The sequence below is a fragment of the Talpa occidentalis genome, unplaced genomic scaffold, assembly GCF_014898055.3.
Source record: "Talpa occidentalis isolate TD23 unplaced genomic scaffold, MPIMG_talOcc4v2.1 talOcc4.10, whole genome shotgun sequence".
Lineage (NCBI taxonomy): Eukaryota > Metazoa > Chordata > Mammalia > Eulipotyphla > Talpidae > Talpa > Talpa occidentalis.
Genome location: NW_023600993.1, coordinates 91,778,305 through 91,805,776, shown reverse-complemented (window position 1 = coordinate 91,805,776; position 27,472 = coordinate 91,778,305). Strand labels below are relative to the sequence as shown.

General features: G+C 39.4%; 1 protein-coding gene across 1 annotated transcript in view; it reads right to left on the bottom strand.

The window, feature by feature from the left end:
- Positions 1–25,456, bottom strand: part of DHX35 (DEAH-box helicase 35) — a 65,979-nt gene extending 40,523 nt beyond the window's left edge. The window contains exons 1-7 of the mRNA XM_037498780.2: positions 25,376–25,456; positions 20,871–21,004; positions 18,938–19,030; positions 11,987–12,064; positions 6,604–6,708; positions 4,835–4,896; positions 3,947–4,016 (exon numbers count right to left, since the gene is read on the bottom strand). Coding sequence (XP_037354677.1) covers positions 3,947–4,016; positions 4,835–4,896; positions 6,604–6,708; positions 11,987–12,064; positions 18,938–19,030; positions 20,871–21,004; positions 25,376–25,415 — 582 coding nt within the window. The 5' untranslated portion in view covers positions 25,416–25,456. The remainder of the gene's footprint in view (positions 1–3,946; positions 4,017–4,834; positions 4,897–6,603; positions 6,709–11,986; positions 12,065–18,937; positions 19,031–20,870; positions 21,005–25,375) is intronic.
- Between the last annotated feature and the right edge of the window lie 2,016 nt (positions 25,457–27,472).

Below are 27,472 nucleotides of genomic sequence, written 5' to 3'. Positions count from 1 at the left end.
TTTTGATTACCATTTCAATTTCACTGCTTGTAATTGGTCTGTTTAGGTGTTCTATTTCTTCTTTATCTAGTTTTGGATGATTGTAGAGCTGTAGGAATTTGTCCATCTCCTCTAGATTGTTGAACTTGTTTCCATATAACTGTTCATAGTAGTTTCTGATTATTCTTTTGATTTCTGCTGTGTCCATTGTGATTTCTCCTCTTTCATTTGTGATCCTGTTTATTTGTGCTTTCTCCCTTTTTTCCTTTGTGAGCCTGGCTAAGGGTTTGTCTATTTTATTTATTTTTTTGAAGAACCAGCTGTTGGTTTCCTTGATCTTTTGGATTATTTTTTTAGTTTCGATTTCATTTATTTCTGCATTGGTTTTTTTTTTTTTTTTTCTGCTTTGGTTTTAATTATTTCTTTTCTTCTACTGGTTTTGGGGTTTTTTTGTTCTTTTTCTAGTTCTTTGAGCTTCGAGATTAGGTTGTTTCTTTGAGTTCTTTCTTGTTTCTTGATGTGAGCCTCTATTGTTATATATTTTCCTCTTATTACTGCTTTTGCTGCATCCCATACATTTAGGAAACTGGTGTCCTCCTTGTCATTCAATTCAAAGAATTTTTTAATTTCTTCTTTGATCTCCTCATTAGTCCAGTGGTCTTCCAGTAGTGTGGGTTTCAATCTGTTTTCTGTTTCTTTCTTCATAGAGGAAGGAAAGCTTGGCAGGATAGAGTATTCTTGGTTCGCATCTGTTGTCTTGAAGTCTGTTGACTATGTCCCTCCACTCTCTCCTTGTCCATAGTGTATTTTCGGAGAAATCTGATGTCAGTCTGATTGGTTTTCCTTTGTATGTTATCTGTTTCTTCTCTCTTGTCAGCTTCATTATTTTTGCCTTGTCTTGGATTCTTGGGAGCTTTACTATTATGTGTCTTGCTGTATTTTTCTTTTCATCATGGAAGTTTGGTGTTCTTCTTGCTTCTTGTGTATCAATTTTCAGCTCCTTCTTCATGTTTGGGAAGTTCTCTTCAATTATTTCCTTGAATATTTTCTCTGTTCCTAGGTCTCTCTCCTCTCCTTCTGGGATTCCTATAACTCTTATATTTCCTTTCCTCATGGAGTCAGATAGTTCCCGAAGTCTTTCTTCAGTCTTTTTCATTCGTACTTCTCTTTCCTTTTCTGTTTTGGTTCTTTTTATTTCTGTGTCTTCGAGAGTGCTTATTCGTTCTTCCATTTCCTCTATTCTGTTATCACTGCTTTTCCCAGCATTCTTTACCTCTTCTGTTAATCCTTTGATCTCCCGCATTTCCTTCATTTCCCTCTTTAGGGACTCAATTTCATTCTTCTGAGTGTTGTTTTCCTTGATGACTTCCATCAGTTTTTTCGTCACGGCAATTTTAAATTCTTTTTCTGGAAGGCTCAGAAGTTCTTCCAAGTCACCGTAGTTGCAAGCTGGTGGGTGGGATTTTTTTTGTGGTGTGTCTTTTTTTCTGAGGCATTGCTACTTTGCTTGTAGTTTTTCGTTTCCCTGCTGTCTGTCTTCTAATTTGCCTTACGCGTTGGGACACTGTGCCGCTGGTACCGGCTGGCATCTTTTTGGTGTGTTCTTTCGGGAGTTTCAGAAATTGGCAATCCAAACAAGTCAAGAACTGTTATGCCAGAAGTCTAGTGAGGCAGTGGTACTTTGAGTATGTTAATGGTCACTGTCACAGAATCTCTCCTCCTTCTGTGTTTAGTTACAAAGGTTCATCTTGAAGTCCCACAGACTTCCCTGGAGGTGGGGCAGCTGGATTGCACTCTGGCTTCCAAATCTCTGGCTCCTCCTCTGGGCTCTGACTTCCTGCCAGGTGCTTATGGGGGCTTTCAGCTCACCTCTGACTGCACAGGGAACCTTCTCCCTCTGGCTCCACGGGGAGCCTTCTGCCAGATTTAAGCAGTCTTTATTGAAGAAAGGTCCCTGTTCTTATGCTGGCCTTTCTAATTCTGTAAATATATAAAAGTTTCCAAAATAAAAAGCTAAAATAATGTTTTTTAGAAAGTATAAAGGAGATTTTAAGGCCTGAATTTGAAGCTACCATGAATAAAACCAATTTTTTTCTTGACTTCTGGGTCTCTGTATCACCAGAATATCAACGTATATATATATATATATATAGTTAAAGTATATACAAAAATATGAAATACAATATATAAAATAGTATATCAGTTTCATACAGAATACATGAAAAAGTACATGAGAAGCAAAAAATTAATGATAAAATCAAAACAGACATATAGACAAAAGAAAGAAACAGGTAATAGATAAAGTAAATGTAACAGGTGAAGTAGATTAGAAACAAAATATAAATGATAAAATCAAGACAAATACACAAAAAAGAAAGAAATCAAAGAAACTGGCATAAGAAAAATGATCAAATAAACTATAGCAAAAATACATAGCAATAATAAGATTTTTCTTTTTATCTATCACATCAGCAAATATTTATTGTTTTAAGGCTAATACTCAGTGTTATCGAAGATTCAGTAAAGTCCTCTTCTTAAACTGTTCCTGAGAAAGTAATAGCATGGTGGGATAACCCTCACTGATATCAAAAAGTCTTAATCTTTGGCCAAGGAATAATGAAAATAACAGTAATAACAACAGCTAACATATACTTAGTCAAGTGCTGTCCTGGGGACTAGTGGCTACCAAATAGGACAGTGTACCAGTGCACATGTAAAGATTTATATTATCCCCATTGTAGAATGAACACAGTAAAGTCAAAATTTTAACCCAGGGAGTATGACCTATCTACACTCTTAATCAGCCTGCTCTGCTACCTCTTTTTAACTGCTTGTGATGGGGAGTTTGTATTAAAAAAAAAAAAAATACAGGAAGGATGGGAGGTAAAGTTGAAACAAGACTGGCCACAAGTTTAAACTGTTGAAGCCAAATAATGGGTGTAGGGGAGGAGGGAGTCCTTAAACCTTTCACTCTACTCTGGGGTATGCCTGAAACTTTGCATTAAAAAAGTTTAAGCAAAATAAGAAAGGAAGAAACAAACATGTAACAGATTTAATCATAAAGGTCCTCACTGCAACATGGCTTAAAATCCTTGGAATCAAGAAGCTGTAAAATGCCCAACAATAGGGGGAGAGTCAAACACTTTCTGGTAAAGATATTAAAAATAATGTCTTCAAAAATTATGGTACACACACAACACAAAAATGAAGAAAACATACCAACATTCCCCCTTTTTTAAAAAAACAATGTATTTATTTATGCATACAAGAACTGGGGTACAGGCCAGAGGTGTAGGGGGTAAGAGGATTCACCAAAGACAGAGTGGGGAACAGAACTGGAGGATTAACCAAAGTGCACTGCTGAGGGGAACAGCAGGCAAGTCAGGAAAGGTCTGCTGCACCATGTGGGTTGCTCCCTGGCCAGCTGGGGATCAAACTCGTGCTGCAGTGGCTGCAGATAGCCTCATAGGTTGTGTCCTAACCCCTTGTGCCACCAGAGAGGCCCTCCCTTTTTTTTTTTTTTTTTTTTTTTAAGATTTATTTATACATACAAGAACTGAGTGTAGGCCAGAGGTAGGGGGCGGGGGGGTGGGCGGTGAGAGGATTCATTATAGACAGAGTAGGGAGCAGAACAGGCAGATCTACTGAAATACACTGCTGAGGGGAGCAGCGGGTGAGACTGGAGAGGTCTGCTGTGCCATGTGGGTCAGCTCCCTGGCCAAGAATCGAACTCATGCTGCAGTGGCTCACAATAGCTTCATAGCACTGAGACCTAACCGCAGCACCACCAGGGAGGCCCAATATATCAACATTCTATCTATGATTTTCTCTAAGTGGGCAGGAGCATAGACGATTTTAATTTTTATCTTTCCTATTTTATTGGACTTTCCAAATTGCTAAAATTACATTCCTAATCATACAACAAAACAAAACAAGAAAACAAAAATGTCTGGCAGCAAAATCATACCTTTTTCAGCAAGCCAATGGCAATATCAGTGTACAAGGTCCGCTCGTGGGCTTCATCCAGCATAATGACACTAAGAATCAAAGGGAAGAGCTCAGTGAACATTAAACAAACCACCCAAATCATCCCATCCAGGTCATAGAAGGGACTTCTGGGTAGTTATTCCCCATGCAATCAATCACCTGTACCACAGATAAAGTTTTAACTCTTCTCTGACAAGGATATAACTCCTCAGCTAATAAGAATGGTGACATCAACACATCTTGGTAAAGAAAATGATGTATTTAATTGCTACCTTTAAAGAGTCTTTCCCAAAAGGCTCTAATACCTGACTTAAATTACAATAGAACACAAAGCCCCACAGAACACATACAATTTAGAACAAGGACCAGCCTCCCAAAGATTGAGCTGCAGAAAACAGCACAAAGAGGCACGTGGTCACAGCTATGTCTCCTGTGCATCAGCAAGTCAAATCTGACATCCTTTCTCAGAACACCACAGAGACTGGGTGGGGCAACACTAATGCCTCAAGTGATGGGACAAAGACAATCAAGGAGAGAGAGTGTAAATAATTATTTGGATCCTACATACTACAGTCAACAAAATGCTGACCAGGTCTGTGCTGTGAGTACAGTCTCCATCAAGCCTGAGCTAGAAAGGGAAAAAGAAGAAAATGACAAGCCATCATGTCTCAAATAATAACTGGCATCTTATGTGCCTGTTTTTGACTCTGTAAATACTGAGAAAAAAATTGATAGTTGGAATAGACAAAATAAGGAGAAAAGGTTTGGGGCAGCTGAGCGCAGAGACAAATCCCAGCTACTACCCTGCTCAATCTACTTGGACACTTTTGAAACATTAGGAAAGTACCCATAGGAACAACATGTTTACCTGTATTTTGTTAACAGTGGATCAACCATCATTTCCCTGACCAGCATTCCATCAGTCAGAAACTATAAAACAAAACCACAAAGTTTTAGAAATAACTCACTTACAGTTAGATAGTTGTTTTTTTTAAACCTTCAGGTGCAACCAAGCCCATACAACCTCTGTACGGGTCGGTATACAAGACAATTCCCACAAAGGACCAGGAGGAAATGCCCTAGTATTTTAGTTCTCGAGCAATGGAATTGACAAACAAGATTCCAAAGAGGGGAGCCTCAGCAAGGGTGGGCAAATTTTTCAGCAAAATTTCACCTGCATTGACTATCTGAACATCAGCTCTGGCCCATTTCCATGGTACTCCTGATGAACACTATGACCAAATGGAACACAAAAGCTTTTCATGTACGACTCAAAAATAACATGCGGTTACACTTGCTGAGTGGGAATGTCGGGACTCTCTTGTCACTGATTTCTACTTTTCTCTATCATCCGTGGACTCCGAGGGTGCTCAGAACGACCAAGCTGTGACCCTTGGAACCCTGGACACCCAGGAGATCCGATGGCTCAGACAAGGCGTTCTGCTAGGTCGGCACCTAGGCGAGAGTCACGGAGGCCAAACAGCAAAAAAAAAAAAAAAATAAAAAAAATAACATGCGGTTATGTAATCCACTGAAATTTGTCTAAAAATTAGCGAGGTTCCTTTATCCTATAAAACTGATGTCAAAGGTAATAAAATACAGAAATTTGGAAAATGAAGTCTCTCTTTTCACAAATCACTACATTGCTCATTTAGCTCATCTGATTAGTTTCAATTTCTTCTGTTGCAAATTGAAAGGTGAAATCTAATAACCAATTTTCATTTCACCAGAGCATTTTTATTCAGTGCCTTAGAGTACTAACTGATTCGACTGATTTCAGCCTAGCAGTACACAGTACACACTTGTTGACTGCACATTGATTACTACTGTCACTATTTTAATATTGGCAACTAGGTCAAAGAATATGTACGTAAAATCCATCATCATGGAAAAATTCTAGTGAGTAGGGCCTCCCTGGTGGCACAAGGGTTAAGACGCAACCTATGAAGCTGTCCGCAGCCTCTGCAGCATGAGTTCGATCCCCCTAGCCGGCTAGGGAGCAACTCACATGGCGCAGCAGACTTGCCCTCTGCTTCCCTCAGCAGTGCACTGTGGTCAATCTGCCTGTTCTGTTCCCCACTGTCTCTGGTGAATCCTCTCAACCCCACACACATACCTGTGGCCTGTACCCCAGCTCTTCTATGTATAAATAATAAATAAAACTTTAAAAAAAAATTCTAGTGAGTAAAAATGACATTTGTGAATTCTCTATTTTATCAATCCATACTGTCCCTGTTTTTAAGACTTCTACAGGGAATTTCTATATTTAGACTTCAGCATACAGTTTGGTGGGGAAACAGTCAAACATACATGAGACAGAACAGCTTTGAGTCCTGGTTCTATTACTTGCAGGCACAACCAGGAATTCATTCAACCCCCAGTCCTCAACCCCTTTATATGTAGAACCAAAGATCTAAACTTATTCCAAGATCCTTTCTGGGCTAAGATTCAAAGACTCTTTGAAAGAGCTCTAGACCTCCCAGCAGACTTACTTCCCCAAGGGCCAGGGTGATTCTATACACTTTCTGCTATGGTACCACCAGTGGCAGTGGTCCGGCCAAGCAGCAGGTGCATGTTTTAACTGCCCCCAAATAATCTCCCTTATTTTCAACAGGAAAAGCAGCCTGAGCACCTCACCTTTATGCGCGTAGCTAGCGGGTCAGTGCAGTCATCAAAGCGTATGCAGTAACCCACCTCGTGACCCAGCACCGCACCCCGTTCCTCAGCTACTCTCCCTGCAACCTTTGGGAAGAAAGATCATGCTGAAAATAGAGACACAGAAATTACTGCACAGAGCACATACTATGGAAAATCTAAAGGTCACTTATTTTTAAATAGTAGGTGAACACAGTGGAGAATGAGAAGGGGCAGGTTATTAGAAAACAAGTGTGATGTCCTTTGCAATTTGTTAACTTTATATATCTCACCTCATTCTATAAATGACCTGAGACCACTTATAATAACATATGAAATAAAAATGGAATCAAGTAAAAATGTTACAGATCACGATGCAAGAAATTACAAATAAAGTCCAAATGATCAAAGCCAATGAGAGACAGCCAAAAACAAAGATATGCCAAAGTTATTTAAATTGAGTCACAAATTCAGCTCTAAATTTCCTGGTGACCAAAACAGAAAATATGACAAGATTCATCCTGTTCCTAAAGCAGCACACCAATTGGAGCCACGTTTTCATTTTTCCATGCCTTGAAAGAAAGCATTTTCCACTGGACCATGAAGACAGGAAAACAGGAATGATTAAATTCAATACCGAGCCAAGTTAATTTTCTCTTTGGAGACAAAAGGTACAACTTTTCAAAAGTCAGATAACCGAAAACAATTTGGAAGAGTTGCAGTTGCCAAAACCAGTGAAGGGGAAATAAAGACAAGAATACAGATTTAACAAAAAAATAAATAAGGCAACGAGCAGATAAGAACATTAACTAAGGGGCCTCCCCGGTGGCGCAGCGGTTGAGCGCTGGGTTGCGAAGCTGCCGGCGACCTCTGCGGCGCTGGTTCGATCCCCAGCTGCTCCCCGGCCACCGGAGGAGGGTCCCACATGGCGCCCAGACCTCTCCTGCCGCCCGCTGCTCCCCTCAGCAGTGTACTTTGGTCCTTCTGCCTGCTCTGCTCCCCGCTCTGGCTCTGGTGAATTCTCTCACCCTCCCGCGCTTCTGACTGTACCCAGTGCATGTATAAACAAAGAAACAAACAAACAAACAAATAAATAAAACATGCCTCTATTTAAAAAAAAAAAAAAAGAACATTAACTAAGGATCCAAGTTACACAGCACAGTTAAAAAAAAAAAAAACTACATTATGAAGCCATAAACCCACCAGTGTATACAAAAGGTGAGCATAGGAAAGTGGAGCCAACAGCAACATCCTCTATTGCCCCCCTAGAAGTCTATTCAAAGGTTATTATTACCTTACTAACAGAAAATATTTGAAATAATAAAAAATATTAACATAGAACAGCAATAACGCTTATAATTCAGTTATATTTAAAAGAAAATAAGGAGTTTAACATTGATTATATGAACTATCTAAACTGGCAAAAACCAAAGGGAAGCAATACTAGAGGTTTTCTGGGGACTGGTCCACCCACCCCCTTGTGAAGCAGGCATTTCTCCCTCTTTCATGGGTGAGCATCTCGTGGCAGCATCCCCAAGCTCAGGAGCCCAGGGCGCCCAGCCCTCTGCTCTCAGAGTCGAGCGCTACGGAGTAATCTGGCCATCAGCGTTTAAGAAACTGAGGAGCAGATGAACATCAGAAGTGACTCTGCTTAATGACTTGCTATTACAAACTTCATAGGCCAAAACAGAATCAATCATTGAGCAGCTGGTCTATACTACGCAGTCTTTCAAAACATCTTATGAAACCAGAAATTCATAGCACATTGCTTTACTCTGGAGGTTATTATATTCCCAATAACCAGCATTTCACCAGGAGTGTTTGTCACTGTTATTGTTTCAAGTTCAACCCTACAGATCCTTATACTGTAAGTCTTGGAGAACAGCACAAACAGAGGATGTGTGCATAGAGTGATACTAGGAGTTTATGGGGAAAACAGGCTTTGAGAGCACAAGTGAAGCAGCCCTCCCTCTCCATGACAATGTAATCATTTTATGGGTCTAAAAAGTAAGAATCCAGGGGCCTCCCTGGTGGCGCAAGGGGTTAAGAGGCAACCTATGAAGCTATCTGCAGCCACTGCAACACGAGTTCAATCCCCTGGGCCGCCAGGGAGCAACCCATATGGCGCAGCACACCTTCTGACTCGCCCTCACCCGCTGCTCTCCTCAGCAGTGTACTTCGGTCAATCGCCTGTTCTGTTCCTCACTCTGTCTCTGGCAAATCCTCTCATCCCCCCGCACCTCTGGCCTGTACCCCAGCTCTTGTATGCATAAATAAATCAATCTTAAAAAAAAAATAATAAAAAGTAAGAACCCAACAGATTTATTCTTATTATTCCACTATTTGTATACGTTTGCATAGAATATGTATTGTTTCCAAACTCTTTATCATTCATGATCATACCACTTGACATTGGAGAGGTCATATTCTACTGAGTGTTTAACAGATCTTTACCACTATTGTTTAAGTTCTACTCCCAAGAACATCAGCAACTAGATTGGATAAATAAGATTTTTTTGACAGAAACAAATAAAAGAAAGGGAGGTAAAAAAGAAAGAAAAACCAATCACTGAACCCTTCCTAAGTGGCACGTGCTGTGCTGCAAGTCTCTACTAGTCTATCTCATTAAACATATGCACAGGCCCTGAGGTGGGCAAGACACCCCCCTTTTAACAAAGAAATTGAAATAAGACAGGCGTCAGAGCTTACCCTGAGTCACAGGTCAAGGCAGAGGCTAGACCAAAGAGGTCCAATGAGCACGCCTCTCACGGAGCTCAAGCAACAGCTTATGTAATCTGTTCTTAGTTTCTGACATTGTTTTCAGATTTTGGTCTGTACACAAAGTACTTTTTGAGATGTAGCATTTTAAACTTGACAGCTCTATTAATACTACATGGTTAATTTATAAACTCTTTGTTCTTTCAAGAGAAAGTATGTGGTTTCATGGAAATTATCCATGGGTACAAATTTGGAGTTAAAATCCAAACTGAGTAAGAGCTGGGATTCCGAACCCTAACTGGGAAAAATTGTTCTAATTGTTAAGTAACTGAGTCATCATTCAGTGGCATAAAAGGTTAGCCCCATTTTTTACCCATACATGAAAAACAAGACTTGGAAAGTCTTCATCAATAATTTCAGTGGGCAGTGTGTTCAGGCCAGAAGACAGAGTAAATGTCTCAGTGAAGAGCCATTCTGACAACAAAGAATCCAGAAGTTGAAGGAGAAAGCAGGCAGGAAGGCAAAGTATCAAATCCCTAGTCAGAGCGGCCACAGATTTTTATTATGAGCCAAACAGACCTCTCAAATAACTGAAGAGCACACTACAGATCCCACCCAGCAAGGAGTTAAGAAAGATGAGGAGAGGCCATGCATTATCCAGACCAACATAACCTCACAATTCTGCAGCAATCAGAGGTCCCACTCAACGGTGAGTAATTACCATAAAAGTACTTACATAAGATTAAATCACCATTAAAGCTCATGGATACAGAAGGAAAAAGGGAAGAAACGAATATAAGTGAAAAAGCAGTTTAAAAAGAAACTGTAAAAGTGTTACCCAGAAACAGCAGAATTCAGCCAAAGACATCCACTTTCAGAGTAATTACAAGCTTAAGCTAAAAAGAACTTGGGGAGAGACACAAAATCAAAGGAAAGTTGAAGACACATGAGGTCTCAAATGTGTCAGTCTGCAGAAGTCCTCCAAATCTCACAGCTTGGAAATGAAAGAGCTAGAGCCATTTTCCAATTTGAGAACCATGTCACAAGTAGCCAGTTACAAAGATAAAGCAACTTTTTCACAGTGCCACTAATAAGCAAATTTGAATCAATCATGCTAGAGAAATAATTAAAATATCGCTCCATTCTCTCTGTAGGAAAACAATAGAAAAATCACTGTCATGTGAAGAGGTGATCAACTGGAATACAACCAAAAATTACAGAAAAAAAGAATTTACAGAAATGTGTTATACAGTTAATAAAAACACTTTCAATTTTTAAAAAATTTTTGTATTATCAGCCGTTAAAATTTATATTATAATATCATCTCCCATTCTACACATGCACTTCTCTACCTAGTAAAGAAAAAAAAAAAGCATTCGAAGATGTAATGCTAGAGATATAATGGAACCAAAATAGAATAAATTTGACTAAAAACAATCATGAACATTGTGGGCAGGCTTGAAGAAAATCCACAAAACAAAATACAAAAGAATAGATGACTCCAGAGATGTGATATATGCTAATAATAAGACAAAGAAAATCTAATATACACTTAATTGATGCTAAAATAAATGGAACAGAAAAGCATGCTGAGATATCATAAAAGAAAACTTGCCTGATATAAAGAGACTTGAACCTGAAAGTTCTCCCATATTTAGGAAAACAGAAAACAAGACATAAATCAAGACATCAAGACATATCCTGACACAAAAACAATCTCACGAGCATTCAAGGAGAAAAAGCAAGCCAGAAAATGGGGGGGGGAGAAACCCACTAGATTTCTGTACAGTGATCCTCCATGTTAAGAGGCAATGGAGCAAGGTCTGCACAGTTCCTGGGGAAAGAGAGCATGAATCAAGAATCTTTTATCAACAAAGACCACAATCAGTCTCAGGGATATAAAATGCAAGCAATCAAGAAATAAAGGGAAATGAATAAGTCAGGATCAGCAAAAACATGGAAAACAAATAGTGATGAACATTACATCTATTTAAACTAGTATTAGAGTTAAACCTCTTGGGAGTTTAAGTTGAAAGAACTTAAGTTATAAATCTTGAAATAAACATTACAGGGCTGGATCTATAGCAAGTGGCAAGGAAAGGTAAGTAGAATAAATGTACTATACTACTCTTCTTTTACAACAGGAAATACAGCATAGTTCAAAAATAAGTAACATCCTAAAGTTTTTTGTATTTTTTTCCTTAGTTTTCAAACTTTAATAAAGGCTCTATGGTGAACAAATATCTATCCAAAGTTCAGTAACTACACTTATTTCACTTGGTTCCTCTTTCACTAAATACAACAAAAGTAAACACACCAAGCTGCAATCCCTTTTTTATAAAATAATTTCTATCCATCCAGCCAAACATTCCTCTTTATGTAAAAATAAGCTTAGAATGATGCCACAAATGTTCACAATGTTTTTCCTGGGTGGTGAGATCTGCCTTTTTCGCTGCTGCTGTTTTGTTTAACTTTATTACTATTTAAAATTTTAATGTACAGTATCAATTTTGCAAAAGTAGTAAGATCACAGTTAATTTTTAAATAACTTGAAAAATTAATTTCATAAGGAGCAACATCATACTTATTTTGAGTGTTTAGGAAATGAAGAAAAAATTAGTGAAACAGAAGAACAGAGAGTCTTTGCAATATCAAAAAAGTAACTCACAGTAACAGCAGCCACTCTTCGAGGCTGGGTCACTCCTACAACTCTTCCTTCCGCTGTCCAGCCAGCCTCTGCAAGATACTACAAATAAAATGACATCTAAGTATGCATCTGACACCACTGCTCCAGAACAATCCCCCCCAAAATGCCCTGCATTGTGTTAAAACCATTGAGAAAATAAACAACAGATGGTTCTTGTACTAGCAGACATTTTGGAGATTGTTTTGAAATAAGAGATATGAAGCTTACAACTGTGAGGTAATTTGCTTAAATTCATATCAGAGCTGATAAACAGAAGAACCAAGGCACACATTCAACATTCTGAATCCCCAGTCCTACAAAATGTCTACGGACTACAACTATCTCGGAAAATAAAACTACCCATGGATCTCTCCCAATCTCTAAATCTGTAGAACAAAGAATTTTAGGTACACTGAGAGAGTGTGTGCCAATAACATATGTACCAATATAAATGCCAATCATTCAAGATATTTTATCATTTCAAGTAAAAATAATTAGATATTACACACATACTACCTGCCATTAGATCTGTTAGTATACTTAACGCTAGCTTATATGTATTTATCTGATTTGTTTATCTGACATACTTGTATTTCTTTGTTATATAGTGAGTTGATTACATGCATTTTTAAAAACCAAAATGAGTAGCAGTGACTACCACAGTTACATGTTCCTGTAATGTCTCATTTTACAAAGATGTATACATTACTTCTTACAGTGGGGGAAAAAGATTTAAAATGGTATTACATCTATCTGCTTATTTATTCAAAGAAACAAAGGAAAGATAAACCAGAAACTAAAGAGAATGGGTGTCTCTGGAGGCAGGGGAGGAAAAAACAGGAGGGGGCAGTGGAAACAGGGCAGTAGGGAAGAGGGAGGGCCAACACTCTGAGTACATGGTTTTTATGCGGCTCCAACTCTCAGAACCACAGTCAAGTTCCACATAATCTTCAAACACTCCAAAATAAATAGAACCAACCAGGGTGTGGAGGGAAATCAAAAGGAAACGCAAACACTAACAAATCACCCTTCAGTATTACAAATGAACCACATTAACTGAGGGGGCGGGGGAGATAGGAGCCAATCTAAGTATGTGGGAAACAGGATCTTGACTAGATGCTGTATAAAGTTAATGACAAAAATAACTGCACTTAAACGCTGTGATCTAGTTAGTAACCAAGCAGGGGCATTGTTTAGCAATTCTGAAACTATTTTATGAATATACTAGAATTTAACGAGTAAGTACATATTATAGAGAACGAGGACTGAGTTTCTCACAGCTGGAGAGAAGTTACAAGTAAGGAAAGGCTAAAATAAGCCCTATGGTGTTGGACTGGAATCAGAAGTATCAGCATAAATGGATGATTTTTAATATACGGAGATATTTAGATTTTTTTATGTGTGGGTTAATATTAACACATATATTTCCTAAGTTGCCCATTGAGACTTAGAGAAATGACAACTCATTAGCAATGAGCACCCTAGAATCCAAATTTCGATTTCAAAGACCATTCTCCAATAAAAGGATCCAGGATTTCTTGGAGAAGCAGGTGACCCAAGGCAGTGCAGGAAAGTAGAAGACAAGCCTGAAATGTCTGTTGTACCAGCAAGGAAGGACACATTCAAGGAAAGGATAAAAGCTTTTAGAAAGAACAAGGAGTCAAACCGAAGGCGTTCCTAATGATGAAAACCAGACCATCCTGAGCAACAAAATATATGATGATAGTATATGATGATATGATGATAGAACAAAATAAATATCCATTAAGCTATGCCAATATGTATAAATAAGTGGATATATAAGAAGATTCCACTAAATAAAGGTAGAAGGAGAAAGGAAAAGAAAATCATCACAAGACAAAACACTTGAGTTACTGCTGCAGACAGTATCTATCTAAAATATATGGCAAGTTTGAAGAGAAGCAGAGTATTTGCGATCTGGAAATATCTTCCCCAAGACACAGATGGTTCTCAAATAACCTTCTTTCAATCAACGTTATTTCCCTCAATAGTTTGTAATTTCATTGTAAAGTTTGTGAGAGGAAAACAACAAACAATCCTAGCCAAGAATGAATAAAATGTTATTCAAGGGTCTAGTTTCTTTATTATATAGTTTTGCTTAAGATGCAGTTTCCAAGTACCCACTGACAGTGTTAAGTGAGGACTTAGTTACTGACTACAATGGGAAGAATGACCACTTTGTAAAGTGAGACCTGGCACCTTCAACAAGTGATCGAGACTCACCTCAACAGTTATAAGACGCCAGCATCTCCAGCTTCTTGATACTATGCACTAAGGACGCATTATTTGTGTAACTTTGACAAAAAGCATCAGTTTGTCCTACTCATGAGAAAACACCACATAAACCCAAATCAAGAGTCATCTATAAAAATAAATGCCCAGTACTCATCAAAAACATCAAGGTCATGAGGAAAGACTGAGGAAGTCTCACCAATGGGAGGAAACTAGAAAGAAATAACACCCAAATGTAATAGAGGACCTTGGGTCTCAGAACCAAAAAAGAACACTGGTGGGGGAAGTGATGAGATTTAAATAAAATCTGTAGTCTAGCAACATTATAGCAACATTAACATCTGCCTTTGATTACTGTACTAGGGGTAGTAGTGGGAGGGGCATAAAGGGATTCTGTATTATTTTTGCAACTCTGTGTTAATCTAAAATTAGTTGAAACATGATAGTTTTTAAAAAATGAGTGGAAGGAACAAAATGTTTTTTTGCTATAAAAAACTTGTGTGTAGTAAACTTGTGTGTGAACTTGTATTAAACATATATACATATTACCATTCATCCCAATGCACACAAATGAGCACCTTCACATAGCTCAGATTCACCAAGTACATCACCAGGTGCCAGGAAGTGTGCTAAGCTCCCTGCACACATAACCCTGCTTAATCCTCACAACAAATCCTATGCGGAAGGTAATCACATGATTAACAATTTAGAGATGAGGAAATCAAGAAGTCAAAGAACTTGTCCAAGGACAGTGATAAAAATCTAGAGCTGGGGGCCTCCCTGGTGGTGCAGTGGTTGAGTGCTGGGTTGCAAAGCTGCCCACAGCCTCTGCAGCGCTGGTTCAATCCCCGGCTGCCAGCAAGGGTCCCACATGGCACGCAGACCTCTCCTGCCGCCCACTGCGCCCCTCAGCAGTGTACTTCAGTCCTTCTGCCTGTTCTGCTCCCTGCTCTGGCTCTGGTGAATTCTCTCACCCTCCCGCGCTTCTGACTGTACCCAGTGCTTGTATTTTAAAAAAAAAAAAAAAACACTAGAGCTGGGATTCAGGCTCAGGAAACCAAAGCCCTGACACATAACCAGAATCAAACACACTCAGTCTCTCAGGAGCAGGATTAAGGAAAAGAAAAATAATCTCCATGATAATAAACAACCTGTCCATGAAGCCAGACTCCTCAATGCGCCTGTGATTCAAATTTTCACCCCGCTTACGATGACCACCAGGCAGAAATTTCAAGATACTGCAAGAGCAGGCCTAGTGTTGACATCAAGAGTGGTAGGATGTCATGGAAGGAGGTGGCTGAATTCCATCTCAGTTCTCTCCACTCTATGTAAGGGTCACCTGACCTGGTCTTCTAATTAGTGGGTGGGGTGAGGAGGAACTCTACCAAACACAGTACAAATAAAAATTGTAGTGAAGAGCTGGTTTGCAGAGTCCATTGTTTCAACAGAGTTCTAGTAAAAAAAAGTCACAAAATTCTAGTTTATGGAATTTCAAAACTGGTGGCTGGTGCTTCATTATGCTGTGTTTGTTCCAAGGAAAGATATTACATAAATCTAGCAAGTCAGTTTGCAAAGAAAAACTTGCTCTGTATCTTTGCCATGACCTTCAGTTCCTCAGCTTTTCCAATTTCCTAGGCCATCACTCAAGAAATTGGAAACAGTGACTATCTCATAGAAGGGGAAATGAAGGGTGAAGAAAAAGGGAATGACCCTTCTACGGGAGGAGTGGCAGATATTTGGACCAGTAATATAATCTATCACAACGATCCAGTCGTTCTTACCAGCACCGCTTAGGAGTTTCACTTTGTCGCATTTATTCCTTTGTGCTTTTTGAATTCTGCACCACGTGATAGTGTTCCCTATTTAAAAAACACAGCGCTTATAATAAAAGCAAGTTCCTAAAAATAATTAAATTCAAATGCAAACGGTCCTTGACCCAGCAACTCCATAACTATCATAATTATTCTGAGTGCTATATCAGTTCGTGTGCAGAACTATATATATATATGCAAATTGACTCGCTGAATCATTGTGATGATGCAAACCTGGACACAAGCTACATGTCTATCCACAGGGAATTGGTAAAATGTAAAATCTCTTCTGTAAAAAGGACACATTAAAAACAGACAAGTTGTGTTAAAGAATGTATAGATAGCAACCATTCAAATCTTTTAAAAGGGGTGGGAGAATATATATTTATACACACACATTTCTCTGTCAATGTAATAAAAAATTGTTACCTAAGAAACTGACAACAGTGACACCTGCCTAAAGCAAGTAAACAGAAGAAGAGAGGGCAGAGGGAAACCTTTTCATGTCTTTCTTGCCTTTTGAATTTTAAACCACCTGCATCTACTAAATATTACCAAAAAATTTAAATAAATTTTAAAATTAAAGAAAAAAAAACAAAACCTACCTTCATTTCCTACCATACTGCCCAGGCTCTCAGACCCTAATCCTCAGACCCTATTCCTGTCTCTCCTTCAGGCCATTCTCTCCCTGGACTCAGTTCCTCAGCAGGCCCTCTCTGGTCTAAACAGTGAAACTGTCCTGGCAGAAATGACCAGATCGTTGTGCTGTATTGTTTTATTGATCCAAAAATGAGACAAAGGGAATCCTACCCTCTAGGAGGATTCTATATACACTACCACTCTACTGCTATCAGGCCTGGCCATGTCACTTGCTTTGACCAACAAGATGTGCCACTTCCAGTGAGAAGTTTTCAGTGCCACCCGGGGGTTCTGCCATCTCTTCCACAAGGTCCACAAGTTCCAGGAAGGGCTGTACCATCAGTTTAGGTTTCAGAGATGAGGTGGAACAGCCCACATCTTGGGTCATCAACCCAAGATGACCACATAGTATGAGGAAGACACAAGTTTTTGTGTTTTTAAGCCACTGAGATTTTCTGGTTCTTTATTATCATAACATAGTCTATCCTAAACTGACCAAATAGCTATATAACTAATTCCAAAACAAACTAAAATCATCTCATCTTAAGTGGCCTATCTTTTAACCTCTGTTCTATATTCTGCCACCTCCCTGCTCTCTATAGGGCCCCCATCTGTAAAATAAGGATAATAATAGTCTGTACCTCATAGACTAGGTCACTGGGGATTAAATACATCAACATGTGTAAAGTGATCACTTTATGGGCACTAACCCTTATGTAGCACTTACTATAATTATTACTTATTACAACTTTTATTATTATAATTATTACTACTAACTGATAATCTCTCAAAAATTTAACGTGTCCCTTTGTAAGAAACAAGTCATTTGCTAGGCTCCTGATACCATTTGCACGTTTTTCCTCCATCTTCTCTGCTGTCTACATTTCCAACAGTCCTTTCTCTGCTACATCAATCTCCTCTACCTGCCTTTTCCCTAGCTGCACATGAGATCATGTGGAAAACTTTTAAGAGACACCAATGTCTGGGTCCCATTCTAAACCCATTACTCATTATTGGGCCAGAGCGGTGCAGACAAGATATTGACAACTATAGAGAGATGTTGGCATGCCCATACATCCTCATCAGGCAGTCAATAACATATCATCAACATGTGCAAAACTACAAAGGGTTTTTCATCACCTGCACAAGAATTCCCGTTTGCTGACCCCTGCTATACAGCAATGAGAATGAACACATACTATATGCAACATCAGGGAAGCATCTCACATATATGTTGGGAAAAGGAGTTATATTATGTAAGCATAAAAGTCCAAAAGTTGGCAGAACTCATTATGGTGTTAGAAACCAGAAACCCTCATGTGTATGTTTGCTGGGAGAACTGAAGTTAGAAACCAGAAGGGGACAAAACAAGTCTTCTGGGGTTCTGGTAATGCTCTGTTTCTTTATCTGGGTGCTGGTAACACAAGTGGGTTCACTCGTAAAAATGATCAAATTGTGCAATTATGACATAAATACTTACATAAATACTTTTTATACTTCAATAAAAATCTACATTAAGAAAGGAAAGAAAAACTTGCAACATTATCACTATTCACCCCCAAGTCAGGGTTCTGATGACACACACTGAAAGTATACTATCTTTCCATTCCTAAGGTCTGGCAGCCCCGGACACAATACCCCACTATCTCTAACCACAATATTCACTGGATTAGAACATCTTCACAACCAGCTCCCACTAACTGTTCGGGGTCTATTTCAAACATCATTTCTTCTTCAAGGCCTTTCCTGATCCTTCTTTCCAACACTAGCCATGCCAGATATGATTTTGCCTAGTAAAAGAGGTTTCTTAAATAGTGCTGCATAGTTCTGCAATAGTCAATTTTTATGTATAAATGCAGCAATATCCATTTTACCCCACCTCTTCAACTGTGATTATTTGAGGAAAAAACTATGCATTACACATCTCTGAATGAGTCCCCATTATTCTTGTCAGAGCATAATTATTCAATTACTACTTTGTAATTATAATAAATCAAAGATAAACATTACTTCAGTACTAATCAAAGACACTATAATGTAAGCACCAAAAGTTTAATAAAAATATGCAGTAGGAAAAAAAATAAAAATAAAAAAAAATATGCAGTGGGCTTGAATATCACCTCTCTGAGAGGAGATTTTAAAAATGCAAATGACACAAGGACAATTCTCTAGTTACAAAATCCTCCCAATCAAATCAAAGTGCAAAGACACATTTAAATTACAAACTCACCTGTGGAATCTGTGTGCTTTTCCCACATCCTGTTTCTCCAACAATCACCACTGTCTGATAGTTTTCTATCAAGTATAATATATGATTCCTAAGCTGAAAAACATAACCATTAATTATAAATAGCCATGCATGAATCAAAAGACCTAAACAGCTAAATATTATGAATGTAGTATTTGCTAAACAAAAGTAAATTTTTTTAGAAATTATAGAAATGCACATCTAACTTTCAGGTACTATTAGTATTAAAATAAGCTAATACAGTTACAATTGAGCAATAGCAACTTAGCAAAATATATAATAAACATACCTTTGATTCAAAATTTTCTCTTACAAGAAGTTACACTACAGACATACTAATACATGTGAACAAAGATGTACAGAATATACACATATACTCATTGCAGAATTATTTATAATAGCCAAAAACTCAAATAGCCTAAATGTTCATCAATAGGGGATTCGTTAAATCTGCTATGAAACACTCCAGTGATGGAATAACTTGCAGTTGTTAAAATGAACTAAATGTCTACATGTATGGAAATGACCTGAAAGATAAGAGAAGCTAGGTGCTAAACAGTGTGAATAACACACTAGAATGTATGATTTTATGAACACATATATATATATACTTATATATGTATATGTTATCTTTGGAAAAAACAAAACAAGAAACTGGTATTTGCGCCACTTCCAAGGAGCAGAAGAGGGTGGATGGGAAGCAGGGGTGTGAAGACCTGAATGTTGTACAACATGCATGTACTCGTAATTTAATTTTCTTTTTAATTTATTAAATTCTAAAAAAGTTCCTCTACCTCTAAGTTCAAAGTCACAATAGAGGTGCCATGGGTCTATCTATATTTCAACTGAGGCTTCCTTGACCCATTCAGTGTGAGCAGAGATACTGGTTTGGGCACTGAAAATTCACAGATAACTCCAACATCCTTTCTATTTAGCTTCATAATGTATTTTTGGGTACACATTTGATTACAGATACACCCAATGGTCTGGAAGGTCATAAGATGTTCCATAAATACCTGGTTAGGAATGAAATAAAATACTGTCAAATTCCCCCACTCTGATCACTGCTCAGAGCATCTGATTCCACAACAAGGAGTGTTTGGTGACGATTAGAAGAGCCAGGAGGGTTGCTGCCTCCTGGGAAATCAAGTATTGGCTGTTTGGAGTTTGGGGACTTGGGGTTGTCATTATTTGGGATCCAGATTTGTAGTTACCAAATCTTGGTGTGAAATCTCTTAAGATATTTATTAGAAATGAAGATCTCTCAGCCTGCCCTTAGGGTTTGTGACTCAGTAGGGCTAGGGTAGAGTCCAAGACAATTTCTACAAGCACCCAAAGGAGATTCTGCTGCAGTGGTCTAGTGACTGTTATCTAGATACTTTCTTGTCAGTTGCTGATTTTGTACTTTCTTGTTCTGGATGGGGGAAGTAGAAATATGCAAAAGGTACAAATTCAAAAACAAAGATATACAACACAGGCAATGCATTGGATCTGAAACTACTAAGAGCTACTTTAGGAAGTATAGAGAAATATGCCTTAAAAAAGAAAGCTAAAATTGACCACATGTTTGTAATATGTTGTAGCAGCATGCACAAATGTTCACTCTGCTACTTTCTCTACATTTCTGTATATTTGAAATTGTCCATAATTGAAGAGAGGAAAAAAGAAAGCCACTCCTTTTCTATCCATTTTTCAATATGTAAGACCTAACTGAAAAAAACCCTGAGAACTTTCAAAATTTATATGGTTAACTGACACACATATTTGAATAGTTAATCCCTTCAGATTAGACAACCCCTGAGCTCACTGGGCTTGAAAGAATCATTAAGATTAAGAAGACACGACTCCCTTCAGTGCCAAATATAAAGCTACTGTCCCAGAGATCCCAGACTGCCGAGCACGCTTCTCCACGTACCCTAAATACGGGCAGCTTCTGCCTCTGTTGCTCTATAGAAAGGGCGGCGTACGGATTATACACGACGGTTGTGGCAGAGTTTTCAGCTAGACTCTGTCTCTCTTCAGAGATGCTGACGCCTGGTCCCTCTGTACCTGTAGCAGAAATGTTTTTTCAGATTCTCTGAGACAATGGCAGAAGAAATGTGCAAATGGTACAAATTCAAAAACAAAGATATACAACAGAGGCAGCGCATTTTATCTGAAACTGCTAAGAGCTATTAAACTTTAACTTTAAGGGGCATATAGGAAAGTATCGGTCAGAATACAAAAATCTTCCCCAAAATTTTTACTGCAGTGTCAAGTCCACTAGGCTCCAAAGTGACTATGTTACAGAGCCCAGCCACGAGTGACTATGTTACAGAGTCCCCTGTGTTACTGTTGGCATCCAGGTCCTCATTGTTACCAAACTCAAGTGACAGAAACCCAGTGGAAGGGAGCTAAAATAAAGGACACATTCCATTATTGCAGGATGGCATCCTTTCAGGGATGAAAGGAACAGGATGCTCAAAATCTGCCTCAGTTTTCTCCCTCTCTCATCTCAACCAATTCCTTTCAGTCCTGAAGCCAACTTCTCTGCAGGAGCTGCACAGCCTTCTATTGGCGGGTGCTGGAGATGTTCATCCAAAACTACCATCTCTCAGGTCTCTGAACACACAATCTGTGATGCTAAGGAAAGTACAGCAATTTCTGTGATCAGAATATTTAACCCAGTGACTTATTTTCACATTTGAGGGAAGAGAGGGTGTCCCAGACTCCTTCAATCATCTGAATAAAGATATGAACTCCCTTTCCTGAAAAACATATCACAACACAAAATGCTGGAGGCCCATAAACCCCATAGAGTTAAGTTTAGATCTCTGTTCTCTTTTCCATTTATTTCTAGGAATACTGTTGTGTCCCAGAGGTCCCAGAAAGCCATAAGTCAGGTACTGCTGCATGGTTTTTGCCAAAATGTTGACCTTTCCTTTCAACACGATAAAAGAACAGGGCCTGGAACAAAGCCTGTGCTTAAAGACTTCCTTTCCTTTTCCCCTTATTATTGCTGCATCTCAATCACTTCTTGTACCTTTTTTTCCTAAGATATATTTATTTATACAAGAACCAGGGTACAGGCCAGATGTGCGGGAGGGTGAGAGGATTCACCAGAGACAGAGTGGGGAACAGAACAGGCAGACTGACAAATACACCGCTGAGGGGAGCAGCAGCGAGCTAGGAGAGGTCTGCCGTGCCATGTGGGTATCTCTGCGGTCGGCCAGGATCAAACCTGCACTGCAGGGGCTGTGGACAGCTTCACAGCCCTGCGCTCAACCACCTGTGCCACCAGGGAGACCCCACTTCTTGTACCTTTATCCTAGAAAACTATTGCAAGGACTACCTTATCCTCAATAGCTGTTTTTTTCCAGAATTCCCTTCTTTTCAAAACATTGTCTAAACCTTAACAGCGAGGCTGTTAAGAACCCTTGTCTCCTGCAAGGGTTCTTCCTCCCACACCAGGATTTAATCCGCCCAGGTGTTTTCTTCACTACCCCACCCTAATTTGTCTCTAACCTACAGCCAATTCTACCCCAGTAAATTCTGTTATGAGATCGTTTACAAGAACAGCTGCTGTTAGTCAATAAAGAAGATGTGTACTCCTTACAAAAGACTTCATTCAACCAAGCTAGGCTACTTCCCCTCTTTATATCCCCATGGCCCATTCTGGATGTCTATGGTTGTTTTTCCCTTGGGAACATTCTCTATACTTAAGGGAGTAACACATTTGTAATTCTTGCAAACCATAAATGCCTTCATTTCTCCATCTATAAAACAGCGCACCCCCAACCCATCATTATCTCTAAACTAGCTTTTCAAAACCCGATGGTGAGCCACTAGTTGGTTATGAAATTAAAATACTAGGACATGACCAGCATTCTTTAATAATGAACTAGAAACAGAATGGAAAATATCAGGGGGCATACCAGAAAACAACACTGTTTTTGTAAAACTTTTCTCAGGGCGTGCGTGCGTGCGAGCGTGTGTGTGTGCATGCACACGCTGGATCACAACACAATACTTCCTACTGTATAATTTCAGTCAAAAAATCTTCAAAGCTGTTGCTATAAAGTATTTACCAAGCACATGGTTAACACTCATTGAATATTTGTTGAGTGAATGAAGGAAAATGGCCAGGCCCTTTTGATCCACTTGTGGTAGCAAATTAATTCAAACTTTTCTACAAAAATTTCAGGCAGGTCATATAAGGCTCTTAGGACAGAGATTACAAATTGGTAGAGACCACAGATTAGTGACTCAGGATATGCCAAATATGCTATAGTTAAAATGTTTGCAGTTAATATAAAGTAACATGTAAAAACTTCCCATTCAAATCTGGATATTAGGTTTCCTTAAAATACAAAAAAAATCTCACAACTCTGAGCCCATAGGACAAGGATGTAGAATGGAGCATAGTTTCCTGCTTTAGATAGCAAATGTAAGTTCCAGTGTATCTCTGCATTGTTTATTTCTATCAGTGTATGTACACTCTAGTTTGCCATAGTTCATGCAACTCCCTATTAACTCCCACCCAGCAGTGAGACTGTTGGAAAGGCCCCTTAAGCTACCTGGGCTTGTAACTTACCATCTACAGGATATGTTCATAATTCCAACACCTAGTCTTATATCCAATCTCAACCACTTCCCTAACCTTCACCATGTACTTCCAACATCCTATTTTCATACCTTTAACTTCACTTTCTTCATCAGTAAAATAAGAGTAATAACTCCATCACAGAGATAGTGTGAATCTCTGTACTAGTAAGAAAGATGGCAGTAAAAGTGGCTTGCACATAAAATCTTTCCCACTTTTCTATACTTCTACATAATTATAATCATTTGTAGGGCTAAAGCTTTATATGTACTTCATATAGCCCTCAAAACAATTCTATGGATAGGTTTTATGCTCAATATACAGATAACTGAAACTTTGAGCATTTAAGTGATTTTGCCAAGTCACAAAGTTAGTCAAAGGAAGTCAGGATGGGCTCCATGGTCTGATTCTACAGGGCTTCTTCCTTACCCCCAACCTCTTCTAACTGATTTTAAAATCTCCCCTAAAGGATATCTAACTTCATAGTGAGAGAGAAGAGCGAAAAGAAACAATGAATCTTGAGAGCAGAGTTCCGTCATCTACATTCACCACCTGATCACAGGATTGGGTGTTCAGTAAGTGTACCCTCAATGAATGAACTAAATAATGGAATAGAAATCTTAGAGTAATCCCATGTTCTATAGTATTATGGTCTGATATCCAACAATTCATTCAGCCCTTAATTATATTTAACACTTTGACCGTATTAAATAATTTAATAAATAAAATAGTATCTCATTATTTAATGGGATCTTAGCTTTGGCTATAAATAAAACTCAAGATAGGTAAATGGCTAATGACTTGAAATGCTGAATCATAAAACTGTATGATTTTACTTTTAAGGAATGAACATGTCCCTTGCTTGGGTTTACTTCTCACAAACTTTATATGCATGGTCAGAAGTACAGGGAGCCATGCTTAAATAGCCTTTAAAAGCTTTCCTTGTAATGCCTTTCTTGTCTCATTTCATTTTTGCTGCAATATATTTTCAAATGCAGACCTGCAGAGGTGCACATGGTAGGAAAAAGCAGCTGATAACTATTAAGAAACTTGTTTTTCACAAGAAACTGAAAGAAGTAAAGGAACTACTCCCTCTAGCAGGATCCGGCACGTACACATTCAACATAAACCTGATTGATGAGTAAATTAAAGCAATTACAAGCAAAGCATTTTGTGAGTTGAAATGCAAGTCTGTAAGAGGGGAAGTGGATGGCAGCTAATATGAAGGAGGATGATCCTCTCTGGCAGACACTCGGGATAGCAAGAATTTCCCTAAAAGAAATTAAAACACTTTCCCTTTTGTAATCACTTTACGTCAAGCAAGGCGTTGTGGTCGTCAATCAAGTTCACAGGATAGACATTATTCTGCCAATCTCACAGGTGAGGAGGCTCAGACTCAGAGGGGTTAAGTGACTATTACCTTATGGCAAAGCCGAAAATTGGAACCCAGGTAGTGACTCCACTGATGGAACTCCCAGACCCAGAACAGCCCCAACGTTACCCCAGGGTGCTAATAGGGCACGCGTGGGCGCTTCAGCATTTCCCCATCTCACGGGTTGGGCAGGACAGGCATCTGGAGTGAGGAAACCGAGGCCCGGGGAGGCTGAGGGACTAGAACAAGGTCACACAGAGAGTTTCTGCCCAGACTCGAGGAAGACCCCCAAATTATCGGTACCACGGTAAGCGCCTGAGCCGCAGTCCACCAGCACCAAGGCAGTGGTGGCAAGCCCGCCGAGGTCAGGCCTGAAAGCAGGGCCGCGGGCCCCCGAGCGCCGGCCGCAGGGCTAAAACGAAAGTCAGGCTGCCGCATCTGCTCAGCGTTCAGCCAAGGACCTTACCTGGACGCCAGAATTTCACCGGTCCCACGGGCGCAGCCATGCTGGGGTGAAAGGTCACGAGGAGACTCCACCCCTTCGTTGCGCGCGAGCTCCCGGCCGCGCCGGGGGGCGTGGCCCGCGGGAGCCTGGGCCTTGGCTGTTCCGGCCTGTTACGGCCACGCCCCCAAGGCCACCGCCCTCCTAACCACGTGACCGACCGCGGCTCTCTGGCTTGCGTTGTGGCCCCGCCCCGGGACCGCCCGATCCCGCCCCGCCATATTGGAGGGAAGGGCGCGTACTTCTGCCTGATTTAGCTGCCCTGATCACGGTTTCAGGTGGCTTGGCCTGGATGATGGCCCTCGGAAGGTCAAACTTTGGGAAAGGACTGCTCGCAGGAGCATGTTGCCGCCAGTAGACACGGTGGCACTGAGGCGATGCCTCCCGTAGTAACTGCTAAATGCTGATTATTTTGCAAGCTGTCGCAACGTTGCTACTTCTCTTTTAGTCTCATTTTCAAATTAAAGGGTAATAAAAATAACAGTAACTACCTCAAGGACTTGTTGGTTCACTAAATATTTATTGGGCGCCTCCTGTGCGACCAGATACTGCAGTTGGGCCCCTTCATGGAACTTCTCTCCAAGGCTGGAATCAGGGTGATTAGTAAATGCTGTGTAAAGAGTTGTGTTTATTATCCGTTAATAAAACAATGGGGAATGATATGGAAGTCTTCAGGGACTTAAGTAATGCTGAAGAAAACTGGCAGGGCGCTGGGGCGGGTATGTGGAAAGGACTGGGTCTTAGATTGGAGTAAGACTAGAAATGGGTGAAACATTTGGGCTAGGATTCTAACCTAAGTGTTTCCTCCAATTTCACTGCTTAGGATCCAAATGCTTGTCAAAAATAGGGATTCTAGAGCCAGATTCAATCCTGATTCAGAATCTCCAGAGGCATGACCAGGGAAAGTGCCTTGGAAGAAACTTCAGATGACTGTTTCCATCAATAAGCTTGAGAAACAGTCCACTAATCCAAAGGAGAGCTGATGAGAGATAAGCTCCAGTAGTGAAAATATTTTATTCAAAATAATTTCAAGGAAGTGAGAGGCTTCTGACTATCCTTTTTTAAACCTGTGAAGACAAGTCTGCATTCTTTGAGATATATGACAGTTAATGGGAAGATCTAGAGCTTTAGAGACAAGTAGCCATAACTTGGAATCCTAACTTTGCCCTTTCCTAACTCCTAGCTGTTGTCCAAGCTGTTGCCCTGTCCTATAACAAAGTGAGGTGTTAAGAAAAGGTTGTATTAAATAAGTTACCACAGTATAAAGCAGTGGGCATTCAATCAGCATTAACTCTTGTAGTAATTCAAATACAGCAAAACTACCAGGAGAAAAAAAATCTGAATTTACATGGGTATGTTCATTTTCTAAATATTCCTTTTACTTGCTTCCATAATAATTGAAATAGGGTTAAAGATGATAATCCCTCCTCCTAGAATTCTCCATCCTTCCTCCTTTGCACACTTTAGAAACTGTGTGCTCATTTTTGTGATAACCCTTGAATTTAGTTGACCTATGGTTAGTCTGCCTCCACTATTACACTGGGAGCTTCTTGAAGAAAGCATCATATCACTTTCATATTCCTAGCCCACTAACAAAGTACCTACTTTGTATATGCAAAAAAGATGCTCTATACTTAGTTTTAGTTCTTCACAATATTATCCTTGTTTTATTTTTGTCTTATCTTCACTAAAGGCCCAAGTATAGGCAACAAGGTTTATATGTGATCACAGAGGAAAATATATATATATATACACTATTTTTTAATTTTATTTTGTAAATTACTCATATGCCTTATACGAAGTCTTCTGCTGTGAGACAGATTGGTCATGCCCAAATTACTGAGTCATAATTTTAAAGCTGAAGGAGGATTTAATCATGATCGAGCCTAAATTCTTTGTTTTATAGAAGGAAAACTGGCTCGTGGAAGTTAAAAGGACTTGATCAGGATCAGTGATCTAATTCACAATCAGACCTGGAACTAGAACTCAGGCTTCCCAATATTCAGGTCAGTGTTTTTTCAAGACATGAGCCATTTAAAACCATTAGAACTTAGTCCTTCT